The sequence below is a fragment of the Falco rusticolus genome, chromosome 4 (assembly GCF_015220075.1).
Source record: "Falco rusticolus isolate bFalRus1 chromosome 4, bFalRus1.pri, whole genome shotgun sequence".
NCBI lineage: Eukaryota > Metazoa > Chordata > Aves > Falconiformes > Falconidae > Falco > Falco rusticolus.
In genome coordinates, this window is record NC_051190.1 from 70,478,837 (window position 1) to 70,495,677 (window position 16,841).

Sequence of the window (16,841 nt, forward strand, 5' to 3'; positions counted from 1 at the left end):
CCTCCTTTTCCCGCCGCGCCGCCCGCCCCGACCCCCGGCCCCCGCTCCCCGCTCCGCGGCTCCCGCCCGCCTCCCCCGCCCGCCGCGCCCCGACGCCTCCTGCCTTCGCCCGCCGCCGCCGCTCCCGCTCGGCCCCTCCGCTGGCCGCCCTCGCCCCCGCTCCCCGCGGGGCCCCGCGCCCCCCCCCCGCCCCCCCCGCCCCGAACACCGCCCGCCCTCGAGCACCCCGCGAGGTGCGGTCCCCGCCCCGCCCGGCGCTGCCCCCCCATCCTTCCCCCCGCCGCAGCCCCCGCCCCCCGCACACCCGCGCCCCCCCCCGCGCCAGCCCGGCCCCCTTCCCCGCAGCTCTCGCCTCACTGCGCGGCACTTGTTGCGCGCGCCCACCCGCGGCCCCCGACACCCGCGGCCGCTCCGCGCGCCCCGTCCCGCCGTGGCCTCGCGCTCCCGCCGCCTCTCGCGCGCTGCCCTCCGCCCGCGGGACGCGCCCCCCGCCCGCCGCGCCCGCCCGGGGCTGCGCGGGGCCGCCGGCGTCGAAGGGCGACGCGTCCCCTCGAGGGCCGCGCCGACGCTTTCCTGCCCCCGAGCAGCGGCCGCCGGCCCGGCGCCCCCCGAGCGGCGGCGGGGTGCCGGTGTCGCGGGGGCCCGCGTGGTCCCCCGCCCCGCGGAGGGGACGGGGAGCGCCAGGCGCTGCCGCCGCCGAAGCGGGCGGGGAGGGAAGCGGGGAAACCCTCGCGGGCGACCGCTCGCTGCCGGAGGCAACGCGCCGCCCGCCGCCCGGGCGCGGAGGAGCGGGAGGGAAGAGCCCGGTTCCGCGCCGCGGGCCCCGCCGCCGCCGCGCTTGCTCCGCGGGTCGCTCTCTCCCGCCGACAGGTGCCGACGGGCTCCGCGACGGCCGCCGCGCCGGGGGCGGCCCGCAGCGAGCGGAGGGCAGCAGCACCCCGCCGCCGGGCGCGGGGCGGCAACCGCGCGGGGGGAGCCGCCGCCCGGCTCCGCTCGGTCCCGCGGGCTGCCGGCTTCCCGGTAGCGGCCGCCCCCGCGGAGCAGAGCCGGGGTGCAGCCTGCCGCCCGTGCCGGGGACCAACCTTCACTCCGACCGAGATGCGAGAGCAGCTGGAGCGAAATACCGCAGCGCGGTGGCAATTTAGCAAACGCGCCGCGGCACGGGAGGAAGGGATTTCGCCTCACAAGCGCTGATCTAACGTTTAGCATCTTACTTTTAGGTACGCTAATTCACCCGTAGAAATTGCGGAACAGGAGTGCATAAACTTTATTAGATCCCAGAGAAAAATAATCGGTGACAACTCTAAAAATACACAGAATAACATAAAAGGAATGCTTTGAAGACACGACAGTCCAGCAAATATTTAACAAGAGTTAATTAAAAAAAAATGACATGAGCAAGGAATACCAAGTGTGGTCAGAAAAAAGTTATTTCGCATCCAAGGACTTGAAGAAGAAAAACAATAAAAATGAACAGTTTGCATCAAGAGATGAAAGCTATTTGTCATTTAGAAGACACTCTTAGGAATCAGAGTACTTGGGCTCAGCAGGCTGACACCTTCCTTCAATCACATCTGAGTCGCTCTTTCTAGACTTTTTGCAGCATCTTTTAGTTTTCCAACTAAATCCTAAGAGATGAAACACTGTCTTAGAATAAACATTTTTTTGAAAGGTCAGCTAGAGGAACATAATTTTTTTTTATAGAGTGGCAAGGGAAACCAGCACCTTATACCACAAAGAAAGTTTGCAACTGATGAACATGCAGCAAGTAATTAATAGCTCCCTATGTTTTACAAACGTAGTAGAAAAGTGGGAACTGAAGGGAAAACAGCTTTAAACCATATTATCTACTAAAATAGATCACTATTCTTAACAGGTAGATCTTATCAGTACCCTTAGGATAGCCAAAGAGGACATTGCTCTAGGCTCTCAAGTACTATATACGTTCTAAACTGAAAACATTTTGAATGCAATTTTGTACTAGGACCATTCTCCAGCCAAAAATGCGTCAGTTAACTAAATCAGCAAACTGATAAATACACTCATTAGTGAGAAAGGATGACTTTTCAGACACACATTACAAAAGCAGAGGTATAAACCTGAAGTTTAATATCTTGCTTTTTCTCTCCCTCCCCCTCCCGCCCCCCCCCCCCGCCCCCCCCAATCCCTCTTCCCAATCCTCCAGAGTTTGGTCACTTCCAAGCATCACAATACCTCTATTGTTCAGTTACACATTTAAATCACTAAACAAAGATCAACATTTGTTTCAGTACATTTCTTACATGTCATTAACACCACTGAAGAGCCGTCAGATCCTTTTCTATTTTTAATCATGACACATTTAAATCATTGAACCAGCTTCTTTAATAATTTCTCTAAAGCATGGGAAATCAGAGTTTCAGAAAAATGATGTATTTCTTCTCATATATGTATGTATATATATTACAGTTATGAAAACAAATAAAATATTTAGGCATGTATGTAAAACACTCCCCATGCAACTGAAATCAGTTACTTTGCAACTTATTTGAGAGCAGGAAAGCTACACTCATAATTTTGTAGAAGATTCTCCCCTACCCTTCCAGTCCTGGATTTTTATTTTCTATAACAGTATGTATGATTTCTTTGACTGGCAAGCTGTTAAAAACATTTACATCCACAACTGGAGCCAAACATAGAAATGATGAGAAGGAAAGAAGTACCTGTAATTGCTCCATCGTGCAACTAAAACTAACATCTGGGTGTGATCCTGAATCATTATTCTGAAGAAAAACAAAACAAAACAACGTCTGTTTTATATATATAAAAAATTGTGGTATTGCATTTTTTCCTCTGAGGGTGCCAGTACAGTACCTCTACGTTTAAGGTCACCAAGTAGGAAGGCTGTAAGTTTTATGAAGTTGATTGCTCTAAATTAAAACAAGAGCGTAAAAAAAAGTCAAGTCTCAGCACCCAAACAGACTAAAGAAACACCTTGATGTGCTAAAATTACCTTGATCTGATATTCCAAGCGCCAAGAGACATCAGTTATATGGAGAGGAGATCTGCCTATGCTGAAAGACACAACAGTTACAAGTTCCCTACGCTAAAAGAAAATGCCATTTACACAAGCTGTCCATCAATAAATAACTTTTTCATGATCCTTGTCATGTTTCTTGAAAAGTTCAAAAAGTTTCTTTAAAGTAGAATTCCAAAAGGAAGAAGAAAAGTTTCAACAGCTGTTTTCTAAAGTTTGTTAAAAATTTACTTTTTTTTTTTTAATGGAACAACATTTTAAACTTTAATCACCTAAAGTATGCATAGGTGTTTTCCAGGACAGTTTCAAAGTACTTGTAATTGAAACTATGTATCTGTGCTGACTGATTGACCTACCTTCCCAATAGGATTTCCAATGCATCCTTGTTTTTTCTGGGGAAAAGAAAGAAAAAAAGGGGAAAAAAAGGAAAAAAATATTTGCTAGGTTCAAGAATTCCTATGAGAGAAAGAAAAGATAATATGTTAAAATTGGTTTAAGAACCTGATATTCGGTGCAAAATTGTTCTATTCTCTCTTTATCCAGCTTACATTCTTCTAGACACGTGCTACAGGGAGAAAGAATTTATTAATTTTCTGTTAACTCAGCAGCCCACTTTAGAGTAACAAGCGCCAGAAAAATGGGGTAGCTTCAACGTATTAATACTTATAGCAGATATGTCGGCTTTCTGCTTTCCTGCCTCCAGAATACACGTTGCGGCCGCAGCATGGCATGTTTTAATTACCGTAGGGTCAATATCTTTCAGGTCTGGATCGTCTAAAATGAATGAATTACTGATCACAACACGTTGTTTGCCACATGCCCGCACCCGATACCAAGAGCTGCTGCTCGCCCTTTGAACGGCACCTTTCCCACGCACGCTTCCAAACGAACGGCGTTTGGTGGCTCGGAGCGAGGGGACGGAGCGAGCAGGCGGGGTGCGCGGGGGCAGGGGCAGCGCCTGGTGCCAGCCGTACCGGGCGGGGCTGGCCGCCGGCGATCGCCCCGCCGCCTCTGCAGCTCCTTCCCCTGAAAAAACAGGAGCAAGGGGAAAAAAAAAAAAAAAAAAAAAAAAAAAAAAAAAAAGAAAACCTCAATTTCCTCCCCAAGCCCCGTCCGCGCTTCTCAGAAGCCTGTCGCCAAAGGCGAGGAGCGCAGCCGGGGCCGCCCGTCGCCCCCGGCCGGCACCGGCGGCTCCCTCCGTGCGCCGGGGCGGCGGCGGGGTCATTACCCGCAAATTAATTGCACGGGCCGTAGCCCTCACGCCGGGGTTGTGCCGCTGCAAGCGTCCACACGCGAAAAAACCCGCGGTCGCAGCGAGGCGGCCGAGGAAACCCCGCCTCCTCACCCCGCCCCCTCGGACACGATAGTGGGGGGAACCCCCCGTCCGCGGGCCGCCCCCACCCCTGTTTCCGACCGGTTCCAGCCGTGAACGCAGCGGCCGCGCATATAGCGGTGAACACCCCCGCGCCGTGGCCACCCTGGAAGCCGGCCCGCGGGCGACGCTCCCGGGTGGGAGCCGCCCCCGTGTGCGCGGGGCGTAGGGAGGGTGGCGGACGCCGGCTCCCTGCAGCGCTGGACACCGGTGTACAGGCCCGCGTGCCCCCGCCGGGGGACCGGAGCACGGTGCCCGCACTGCGCGCCCCCCGCCGGGGGGGGGGGGAGCGGCGCGGGCCCGCACCGCCCCACTACCACGCGCTTCCCCACGCCCTTCCCAGCCCGGCCTGCGGGTGGATCGAGGGTGGAGGCTGCGGAAGCGCGCGGAGGAGAGCGGCGTAAGGGCGGCGGGGGAAGCGGCGGGGGTCGCCCAGCAGCCGCCACCCGCCCTGCGCGTACGCCGACAGCTCCATTGTGGGCGCCGTGACCTTCGACACGCGCCCACGTGACGCGCGCGCAGCTGATCGCCGCGACGAGGCGGAGCCGCCGCCGTGGGGCGGCCGGGAGGGGGCGGGAGGAGGCGCCGCTCGCCGGGCGCTGCGGGGCCGCGGGGAGCTCGGGGCGCGGCGCGTCCCCCCGCTCCCCCGAGTCACGCCGCTGTCCTGCCCACGCGTGACTGCTGCGCGGGTGGCGGCGCGCCCCGCTGCTCGGCCCGTGGGGCTTGCGGCGGGAGTTGATGCCGTTTCTGACCGGGTTTGGGGCAGGATGCGGCGCCTGGCGCAGCGGCGGTTGCTTGGGGCGTATGTAGCCCGTCAGTGCTTTCAGTTCTTAATAAATCTTCAAAGTGCTTATATCTCATTAAATCCCTAAAGCGCTTGTATCTCAACACATCTTTAACCTGCATATATCGGTGTGAAACTGTGAAAGTCCACAAATTCAAGCTGTAAGTTTCTGCAGACCTGCCGCCTGCTAACTTAGAACGTCAGAAAGAGAGCATAACCCTTTTCCTTGTAGGTTATTTTGCTTCTGAGATAGCCACCTTAGATATGTGTCACAAGGCATTTGCCCCGTGTGTGGTTATAGACCTGCATATCAAACCAAATTTTATTTTTTTTATCTATGGTTACGTCCGTCTTAAATGCGAGCATAGAATCAAAATGATCTTGTAACTAAGACTGCGGTAGCATTTTGCTAAAGGCTTTGCATATTTTGACATACATAAAATAGTGGTTTACAATACAGCCTTCACTGGTGATTTAGTAAAGATGTACAAATGCTATCTAAAAACAGCTCCACATTAAGCTAATAAATTCCTAATGTGAGGCATTAACCTGTTGCGTTACCTTTTTCTTTTTTGTCATAGTGAAACATTGTCATAGTCTACAAAAAAATCTTAAAAGTTAATATTTTACAAGTGAACAATGAAATGGTGTGTGTTCATATTAGCTAAGGACCAAATTAGGACTGATCTAATAAAGCACAGGTAAAGGCCTTACTATGTCACATGAATTATGATGTATATACCCTTTGGAGCTGAAGGATGCAAAATGCTTTAGATACCACCTTTTTCTTCGCTCATGGCTGTTCCAAATGGACAAGAACATTACTGTGCAATCTGTTCCTCTTTATTGAACAAACGTTTCTGCTGAACCTTTCTTAAAGGAAAATTCAATGTTGAAAGCTGCTCAGCCTAAAAAAATGAGCAAAAGTGAAAGGCCTCTGACAGATTCATGATTTTAAAATAACATCTATATAATGTCAAAAAGATAATCCTTTTTTTCCTGCTACAGATACATATCAGACAACAAGAAGGGCAAAACCAACTGACTTTGCAAATTATTGCCATATATGTCAAATAATAGAAAAACAGAGCAGAGCATTTTCCCCCTCTAAATTTTTAATGTTACTTAAATAGTGTTGCTGATAAAAGCAGGTCAGATAGCTGTACTTATAAAGTATAATATTCCAGAGTAACTCAATTTAAAATAGTGCATATAGCCCCACTCTTTTGATCATCTGCTGACCTGTGCTGCAATCCATTTGCAGGTTGACAGTGCTGTCAGAGGACTGCACTTCTTACTGGGAAAGGGCTTTCAACAAACACATTTCACTTCATCTGAACTATTCATGGTAATTGACTGGTCACTGATTTAATCAAAAAGCTGTTAGGAATTTTGTATCTGTATCCATAGCTCTCACTAATTACAATCAGTTGTCTTAAGAGCTCAGTCCAGCTTTGGAGGCCAGTTCAAGTTTTGTTGCAGTAAGAACGGTAAGGTTAAACTTCATGAAGTCACATTTTATGTTTATTTGAATCACACTGCTTTTGAGATCATCACTGGTTTTTTATTTCCTTTTTACTTTTTGTGATACTAATATAGTTCTTTTCTGCAAACCCAGCTGCCCCCTTGGCAGCGTGTGTGTCTCCTTCAGTACGGATGCAGAGCACGGTTGACTGGGTGATCCTATCTCCTTGGTTTCCTGGCACCGTGGGTTGTCTGGTCACTGTGTTGTAAAAACATGTGTTTGTACACCTAGGTCTCAGTCATGCCCAGGTTAAGGTAAAAAGAAAAACAGCTGCAGGATCAGGCCCTTAGTTCTAGCACACTGTGTATGTACGGTATTAGGCCTCATGATACTGTGAAGAATGAATGCTTAGAGTTTTGGGGTGTGATCTGAAGGAGTATCACTGGCCTGATCCTTTGGCATAAAAATTAATACACTGGATTGTTGAAATCTGAGCTTCAGAGTTCCGGCTGACAGAAGTCTGGTAATCTTCATTTTGCCAGAAACAAGAAAGGCATGGCAACAGGCAGGAGGACTCACAAAATAAGACTTCCTCTATCTTTTGGTGTGATGGTCAAATATAGACACGATACTTAAGAAAAGACAGCATAAAATGGAGGAGAAGAAAAAACATAAAATGGAGGAAAGGACAAAGCTCCTGAACTGTAGAATTACAAAGGTAAAGAGATGAAGGCTATAAAAGAGGATAGTACCCCCAAAAAGTATGAAATGTATGCATACGGCACGATTGCATGTTACAGAAATGTAATCTTCACCATGCCCTTATAATTTATAGCGTATTGAAATCGATAAATTAAAACCTAGCTTTAAAAACAAAACAACTGCTAACGATTCATTGCAAGATTATGTGGTACATGGAAGTTTAACTCATTTTCATCACCAAATTTGTATTATCAATTCCCCTACCCTACCTCTCAGCCTGACTTTTTTTCTTTCTCTCTTTTTTGCTCCAAAAAGGACATGAGATGGATTCAGACTGTTAGATTGCTATCAGATTTTATTGTCTGTGCATAGTGTGTACACATTTAAAAACCTTATTCATTACAATTTCCAAGAGGAAGCTAAACCGTATATTGAATAAAGAAATGATGAAGGAAATGCATTAATACTTGAATACTAATTATCAGGGAAACAAACTACCTCAGTCCACGCAAGCTAATATTTTTTACAGCTTGCACTTTGTTGGTCGAAACAAAATAATGCCACTGTCTAAAATGAAGGGAAATCACTTAGCGTGTCCACAGGACTAATTCATAAAAATTAAGAATTGCTGTAAATATTTCCAAAAAGTCTCAGATTAGCATTTTTTCTTCTGGGTATTGCTCTTCACAGAGTTTAGCTATTCTAGCATCAGTTTTTTGCAAAATTATTACTGACTTTCAAGAGTTTCACCCACATGTTAATGGAATGCCCCTAGAACTTTTCTTTTAAGTCAGTATCAAGTCTTCTTTATTATAAAATATATTTTACTGAAAAGAAGTTTAAGGCAGGTAAGAACAGTAAAGAATAAGTATTTTCTACAAAATTTATTTCTTGCTGGAATCGTATCTGAAGAAAAAACATGATACTTATGTATCAGTCACTGACATGATCACAGCATCAAAGAAAAGGAGTCTGCTTACCCAGAAGGCCCAGGAAATTTCTCTCATGTCACAGGCACAACAGTGCAATACAGTAAATAAAATACTTCCTTGAACCAAGCCACTATTGTGGATTATTTATTTGGTGTGATGGCTGTAGGCAATCTCATATCTGGTGAAAGTGCAGTACTTGTCACATATTTTAAAAAATACTTTATACTCCCAGACTTTTTTTTGGTATGTATTGATTTCCATAAATGCAAGGACTGTTCAATAAAACATACTTTGTTTGCTCACAAATAGTTCTGATTAGCGGTTAAGGAAATCGTCTTTTTAATTAAATATGTAAAAGCACTTGATTTATTTCAGTAAGGTAAAACCTCTAGTAGCTGAATACATTTTTATCAACTATTTAATAGTTTTTTATTCTATTTAACCTGAAAAACATTTTTGCTATTAGGTAGTATTTTTGAATTAAGTGACATTATTAAAAAAGAAGAAGGACTTACCTATTTACATTTTGCTTAGCTTTATTCTGACTTGTTTTTAGCTTCTAGTTGTCAAAACTTAGAATCTTCTGATTTTCTTCTCATACATGAAAAAAGCTATATATTCTTAGGGTGTAAGATATTGAAAACAACTTAGAGCTTTCACATTTAAATGATACACTTCTAAGCAATTAATACTTCTGTCCTTATTTAAGTTCCCAGGAATAGAGGCAACCAGCGAAGTATCATTTCCTTAAAACATCATTGCTCCTCTGATTTCTAACAGTTCTGGAAAATCACATATATATTATAAAAGTTCCATTTTCTCCTTGCTTTACTAAAACATGTATCAGATCAAAACTAAAAAAAATAATTATATTTTATTATTTCTTGTCAAATAAAAAAATCACAGGGAGAATTTGTACACTTTATGTCTAAGGGCACACAAAAGCCTGCGTAATAAAAGGATGTAGGGATTTAGGCATGTGCGCAAGCATCACTGGGATGTACTAGATAGTACATCATCCTCCAGGACAGCAGCTTTGTCTTTTTATATGGTTTAACATATTTTAAAGTCCTTCTAATTAAGTGAAAATCCTGTATTTTGTATTTACTAAATTTTCAGTCATTCTTTTTCTCTCACAGAGAAATAAAGCTATGTAGCTCATAATGTGTTTGCTCTTTCTTAAAACTGTAGTGTCTTTGACTAAATTGGAGGAGGTATATAAATGAGGCCTACATGAAAGATGCTGTCTTTAATGTTGGCTGGAGAAATACAAAGATTTCTGCTGCTTTAGTGGAACTACTACTGTAATTCTGTGTCTAGTCCTGTGTCACAGATGAACATAGTTTGTCATACTCACAAAAATGCTGGGAAATGCTTTTTAGTGACTATACTGTTATTTTCTTTTTGTAAGCAACATTTATTGGTAGTGGCTTGTAAATGGAAATTTTTGCTACTTTCCAAATGACCTGACATAATTTACAGATACTTCAAAGTTGTACCTACTGCTTGTGCTACTCAGGCAGCACTCAGATACAGACATTACACAATAGTACCCGAAGTTCTTTACATTTAGACTTAGTATTTAGATCTACTGAGAAATGGCTAGTCAGTATGTGCTTTTAAACAGTAAACCAAATACATTTGAAATTTGTCAATGTTTTAAGTAAGCCTTTTTACATGTTTATACACTCGATGGTAAGATTGTAGCCTTGCTGGTAGAAGCCTGTAAGGAGGATATTATGCTCTGTTGTCAAGAAGCATTCACAGTCTGTCACATTAGTGCTAGAGATGTGTATAGAAGAGTAATTATTATAAGCTGACATCCAGCAAATGTAAGTAAGAATAGATAAACCTCAAAGGAAAATTAAGCTGTATGTTTTAGGTACTATTTGTCTCCAGATGTTTAATGTCAGGACACTAAAATGTTATTTAGCATAGCACCTAATTGGTAAAATAATTTTTTATTTATATAACAAACAGAAATGTGACTTTCTTAGCTCTGCACTTAGCTTCTTATCAAGGTAGATAAATACAGAAATACAAACAACGAGCTATCAATTATCCAGTATTTAAAGAGACGCATGGTATAACATTTTAATTCTCTTTATACAGTTCAGCAGTACCAAGCAGCAAAAGTATCTAAATCTGCTAATGTAATATGCGGTTTTCATTAAAAAAAAAAAAAAAATAAAGTTGGAACAGATATATGAACAGCACTATATGGCATTTTTTGCTAGACTTACTCCTGCTGTTTCATGGAAATGTTTGATTCTGGTCATAAAGCAAGGCTTGCAAGCCAAAATGATAGATGCCTTAAAAGAAGCATTGATAAATAAAATCCTGCAGACCTTGGCATTCACAGTTCCCTTTTGGCAATAGTGAGGAAAGGCTGAGTAATAGTTAGGAAACAGACTTATTTAAGATGTTTATTGCAGCTAAAGATATTAGGGCTAGAGCTGCAGCTAGTGTAGATCAGCATATCTGCCTTGAAATTACTTATATTGCTTTGTGTCAGCAGAGAATCTGGCCCATATCCATTATCTAGAGGGAATATAAACTACTACAAAGCATACTTATCTAACCAAAAGCAAACGTAGTGTGAGTAGCTCATTGATGTTTCTTGTAACACTTATGTTAACCTTTATAATGTGATAAAAATCTGGCACAGTTATGTATGGTTGCAAATGATCTTGCTTTGATAATAGCAACAATTATAAATTAGCATTTATCGCTTTTAATCGCTTTTCAAATTACATTGGTAAAAGCTTAACTTGATACTGATGAGAGGGCTAATAATTTAGGACCTTGTTGTTGCTCTAATTAACTTTACTGGGAGCAGAATTAGGCCTCTTGTCTGAAACAGATCTGCCTGTCATAGTAGGGAACTGTATTTTTTTAATATAATGTCTTTTTTGTGTTCTCTTTTGTGAACTTACTTCATATCTAGTGATGACCACATTTCACAGAGCCACTAAGTTTAGACTGCTGGCTTTTACATATAAACAAGTGTGTTACTCAACCCAGTAAAATCACAGAGAGTGAAGTTCAGATGCAGGCATCTGCAAACTGCAAGTTAAAAGTTGTAGTTGAAAAGACTGTGCTGTGAGACTTAGAATAACATAACAAACCCTGGCTCATTCTTAATTTGCTTGGCTCAATTAATGAAAGAGGAAGTTTACTAATTATCCAAATTTTGAGCAGTAAACACTGGGTCTAAGTAGTATCTCAATTAGTGGTTATAATGCTGCAACCATTAGACCTGTTCAGCAGCCGTTCCGGCAATGACTTACATGCAAATCAAGGCATTGAAATACATGGAATTTTACACATGCTGAATTGTCCGCATCGTTTATATGACAACAAGTTTATTTCAGATTGTAGAAATAGTTTTGATATTAAAAATACAGTTGTGGTTTCTGCCCATTTTTAAATAGCAACTGTCGTTATGGCCAATCTGAGAAAACAAAGGGGAATGCTTTGGTGACCCTAAGTTTATTATATCGGCAACACCACTGAAAACTACCAAGTGTCCATGTACTGTCTGTTTCATGCAAGATTTATTTGTTGTGAGAGAAAACCCTGATGGTTGGTTAGTGAATTAGGTCAATAAGCAGTAGGATAGTGATAGGGGAGATTCTATTGCTCTTGGGGATTTAGGCTTCCTAGCACGACATTTAAATCAATAGGAATCATCAGTTACCCTAATCTGCCCATACCAAATAGCACTTGGGCCTGAGGTGGTGGAAAAAAATTGGAAGAGACCCTGGGAAAATGTTTTTTTCCCCCTGAGATAATTAATGTAATGCACTGTGTAGATTCTTATAAAAATATTTTATCTACTTTTACTGTATGTGCAATTTTATTTAAAAATATACTTCAAAAGGTAACATTACTTATGATCATCATCACTTCTTATTGGTGCACTCATAGAACACTTCAACTGTTTTTGCAAATGCATCAGTAACCTGTCAAACTGTACACAAGAAAGAGGCACAAGGCAAGAAATTCCCATTGCAGTATAAACAAAATGTTAAGATCCTGGCTTGTGACTTCTGGTATTAGTTAACATAGTACAATGTTGATACAGTCAAAATGATAACAGAAAGACAGAGTTAAAATTACAAAGCTATGTACAACCAATATGAAGAAGTGTAAGAAGCCTGTATTTCATAAGTAAAGTGAACACTTCCTCAGTAATAATTCAAATTGGTGAGGATACAAATGCAGAACTATATAAGTGCGTCAATGAGATGCAAAGATAAATCTACATTGTTTTCACATCCTTTGTTTTCACTGTGGACACAGGAATCTGAGGTGAATGTATACTGCCATAGCAGCACTTAGAAATCTGGGAGACAATGTTCTTCTAAAATAAAGTTTATTTTCTTGATCTATTAGTAGCAGGCAAATATAGTTTTGGTCAATTTGCTACGTTAAATCCTAAATAATATTTGTTATATAGGTGAGAACAGTTTTAGACAATGTTATAAACAGTCCATCATTGAAAAAACCTCTTACCTCCTTTTGCCTTATGCTTATTGTAAGACATAAGTGAACCCATTCTTTGTTTAAATAGTTATATTAATCAAAGGGACGTTTTCAGACAAAACACTTTATCCTAGACCACTATTCAAAATAAGCATTAGATACTCCCCTTCGGCTCCACGGTATGCTCACATAGGAACATGTTAACCTTAGAGAGCTACATCAGCTTGTAACAGACATTCATTGATGGCATCATTCTGATTTTGGTGGTCAGGAAGCCTGCTTGCAGCACCTACATGGGATGTGTATTTGTTCAGTCAAATGTTGTTGCCATTATACCATTTTCACAGCAATAAAGTTCCATTGAGGCCAATTAGGAACTACTAGAGTGGAGAGTGAGCAACAAATTTCAAAATTTGATCCATCATTTCTTGGCTGTCGAACCCTGTGCCCATCTGTTCAGATGGCAAGCAGCCCACTTGCAAGTGAGCTAGACCTTTCCCCTAAGAAATGAATGACTGGCAAGAACAGTTTAGTTAGTCCATGTAACAATGTGAACAATTTTTTTTCCTGCAGGAGGTATGGTCCGGTATCTAGGATAGCTGGACAGCATTTGCATCTTTTCACTTCTTTACATTTTTTAGACTTGTACATTGTTAGAAATGGTTAAGTGAGGGAGGAAAGAAAATCAGGGGCTTATTGGTAATGGTTGCTGCCAAAAAGACAGGTTGTATTGGAGCAGGTGCTTTGAAAATCTGTGAAAGCCAGCTGAAAGGTGTCAAAATGTGCATAACATGAACCAACAGTTCACAGACATTTTGTGTGAATTTGGTCTTGTAGCAGGAAAGTTCAGAAGGAACCCTCAGCGGAAAGTATCTGCCTTAGGAACAGCCAGCCAGCTTAACAGGCATACCCTTGTCTGCTCAGTCACACCGTGCATGATGCTCTCATGCAGGAGGGAAGACAAAGAAAAAGAAAAGGTTTCCTCTTGTTACATTTGTATCCTTCATTATCTTGGAATTGTCAAATAATGAAAAAAGATATGATAATCTGTTCCTAAAATATGTTAAGCCAATCATCTAGTCTAAAAATAAAAGCAGATCAATTGAAACTCCATAAGCTGTGTTCGGGTGGGTGATTAACTCCAGAGCGTGTGCAGGTAAAAAGAAAGAAGAATGCATGATCCTTTTTATAGTACCAGTCAAACTAATGCCTGTGAGCCACACTTGTCCCTTGACCTTGTTAAATGTGGCCCACGTGTTGGAGGGAGTACAAGAAACTTTTCCGACACATTCCCTTCCCACATGTTTTTCCTGCAGTGTGCTACTGTAGATAGTTCTAAAACACATGGGAGTACAAGTGGCTTCCCCATGTGTATTTAAAATCTAACAGAGCTACAGCAGTCAAAACCACATGGGGATAGAAAAGGAGCATCAGGAAGAAAATGCTTTTCCACTATTTGTGCTCATGGTCTTCATGTGCTCAGGGAACACATGGGAGAGCAAAAGCAAGACAAAAAAAGACAAGGGAGCACAAGAGAAGAAAGAAAGAGGAAGAAGGAAAGAGACAGAAGCAAAGAAAAAGGAACAAAGCATTGAAATGACATTGGGGGGAAAAAAAGGAGAAAAGACAAATGAGAAAGGAGAAGGCATTGCAAGGAAAGGACGGGAACTGACAGGGAAAAAAATCACGGAGAAAATAATTTTGCTGCTTGAAAGGATAAAACCAAATAAGCCTGCCTGTGCTTTTCCTTTCAGCTTTATAGTTTGTGTGCGTGCTTAGTTTCAACAAATGTAGGAAGAGGCGCATTTTGCACATTCCCCGATGTCATCCCTCCTTTCGTTTTGTCTCCAGATACTGCATCTTTGTTTCTGCTTCTGCTTTCTGTCTCACTACGTCTCCGGCTTCCCCCTCCCCTTTTTCTTTTTTCTGCCTCTCACAGGCAATGAATGAGATGTGGCATATCATTGTATTAGCAGGGCCAGTTTTTTTTCCCAAACTTGCCTTAAAAATGGAATGCCAACGAGTATGTTGTTATTCTTTGAGCCTTTTTTCCCCCCAAGAAGACTGAATTGAGACAGCCTGAAGTCATCAACATAAACCTAAGTGAGCATATGGGTGAAATGTGACTTTTGCACAATGCTAGTCATGGGATATAGTTATAGCTTGATTTCAAGGAGCTTTACAATGTCAGTGCTGAGAAAGTTTTTACTTTAGTTGGTGAAGTCCAAGAGGAACAAATAAACATTCTCTTGCCTTTGCCTCTCATGCTTGTGGATCACATGTCTGCATCCACAGCCTCTCCTCTGGACTTCCCTAGGTGAACTGCTTTCTAGGTGCACCACTTACCCTGTAAGCTGTCCTCAGGAAAGATGCTTTTGTATGTTGCACAGCAAATCTGAGCACACTCACAGGAGTATACAAATATTATGTTATCTAATATTATAAATTTGGTGCAACTTGGATTGGAATAAAAATTAAATCGCTTTGAACACAATTTTTATTGTATTATGATTTGATAAGACTTCTGTTCATCTCAGAATTTTTTTCCTTCATTTGGGGATGAAGATAATACTGAGTTTTGGCATTGCATGTAGATTTACGATTTTTATTTTTAAAAGCAAAGGAAGACTCTTAAAACATGTATATACTCTGCTTCTGGCCCCAGTTTCTCCTGGTTTTACATCTTATGCTCTATTTTTTTTCTTCTTGTTGACCCTTTTTAGTTGTATGCCAGGATCTCAAGCTTTCCAAACTAAAGCCAGGAGCTCAGGAGGATGAACAGCTTTCAGAAAATGGTCAACAGCTCTCAGGGTGCAATTCTAAAGGTCGTTTGTTATCACATCTGTTCCTGTCAAGACATCCTCTCTGAGGCAAAGCCCATCGGAGAGGCTGGAAACCCTGGGAGGTTCTATGCTAGCATTTTCTCTCTCATGCTGTATGGTGAGACTGAAAAGAGTGCATTCATCTGTGGAGTTCTCCCAGTGTCAGTGAAAACTGTCAGAAACCTTTTCCCTCTGTCCTGTTTTACTGTGACCTTCATTTCCCAGCCAATGGCCTGACTCTTAAGTGAAAAAAACCCCAAACAGTTAATGTTAGGATTGGTCTGATTCCCTCTGCGTCTCTTGGGGCAGAGTAAAACCGGAGACCAGCATGTCACAGAAAGTCCAAAATTTCTTGAAAGTGGCTATGAAGAACAGGAGTCAGAGGAGAAAGGAAGAATGCTGGGTTGAATGACCTGTTAGTTTTGCTAGGGTTGGAACTTCCCAATGCTGGAAGCTGTTCACACCATGGAAGTTATGGAGCTGATTAGGCTGGGCAAGTCATGCTGCTCAGGCTTGGAGGTGGAGTGCTGCTTTGAGCTTCCCATCCACCATCCACCTGCATCACTAGGATCACCATGCCACATTCTACTGGAAAAATGCCATAAGGATTTTACATATAGAAATGGAGTCAAGCATGCATTTTATGGTAGTAATCTAATTTAATGATTTAAGTTGATAATATTACCATTACATTACAGTCCTCTGGAAAAAAAGAGGGCAGAATTTAGAGTGTTATCTAGATCAGTTTTTAAATAGTCTGTGAATACAGTAAAATACCTGATTAACTTAAAAAGAGTTGCTGTATCAGGTAGATAATACGTGTTTTAAAATGTAAGCACATACTAGAGTACTTGTTCATTTAATCTATTATTTACAGGACAATGTATAAGTCTAATGTTATGGGCCAAAGTATCTCCTAGCACAAGCTGGTAAAGCCCTGTTGGGAACCGTGTAGCTCTGCCTATTACACCAGTGAATAACAGTTTGGTATTTTTCTATATTAAATGGATAGGCTACTTAAATTAACTAAACGATGATATGCCTCTGTTCATATTTTGGAGAATAATTTATTTAATTTAAAGACAGTGAAGATGTAGTAGCTTAAAGTACAAACCATTTTTAAGCATAAATAAATTCAGACAGATTCTTTACACATTCTAAGATTTCAGTTCATTTTTAACACCTATATTGTTTTGTGAAGGCAAGAAAGTTAGGTAAAAGTGGTATTTTGTGGAAGAGGCTTTTGTCCTTGTCTGCAAA

The 16,841-nt window shown here is 42.5% G+C and overlaps 1 protein-coding gene across 1 annotated transcript; it reads right to left on the reverse strand.

The window, feature by feature from the left end:
• Nucleotides 1-1,243: 1,243 nt before the first annotated feature.
• COMMD3 (COMM domain containing 3) lies at nucleotides 1,244-4,899 on the reverse strand. Its single transcript, XM_037385889.1, is given in 9 exon segments — nucleotides 1,244-1,628; nucleotides 2,703-2,762; nucleotides 2,854-2,885; nucleotides 2,888-2,909; nucleotides 2,993-3,053; nucleotides 3,373-3,407; nucleotides 3,518-3,581; nucleotides 3,679-3,790; nucleotides 4,728-4,899. Coding segments are annotated over 9 exon segments (582 nt in total). The 5' UTR covers nucleotides 4,864-4,899; the 3' UTR covers nucleotides 1,244-1,568.
• Nucleotides 4,900-16,841: the final 11,942 nt, after the last annotated feature.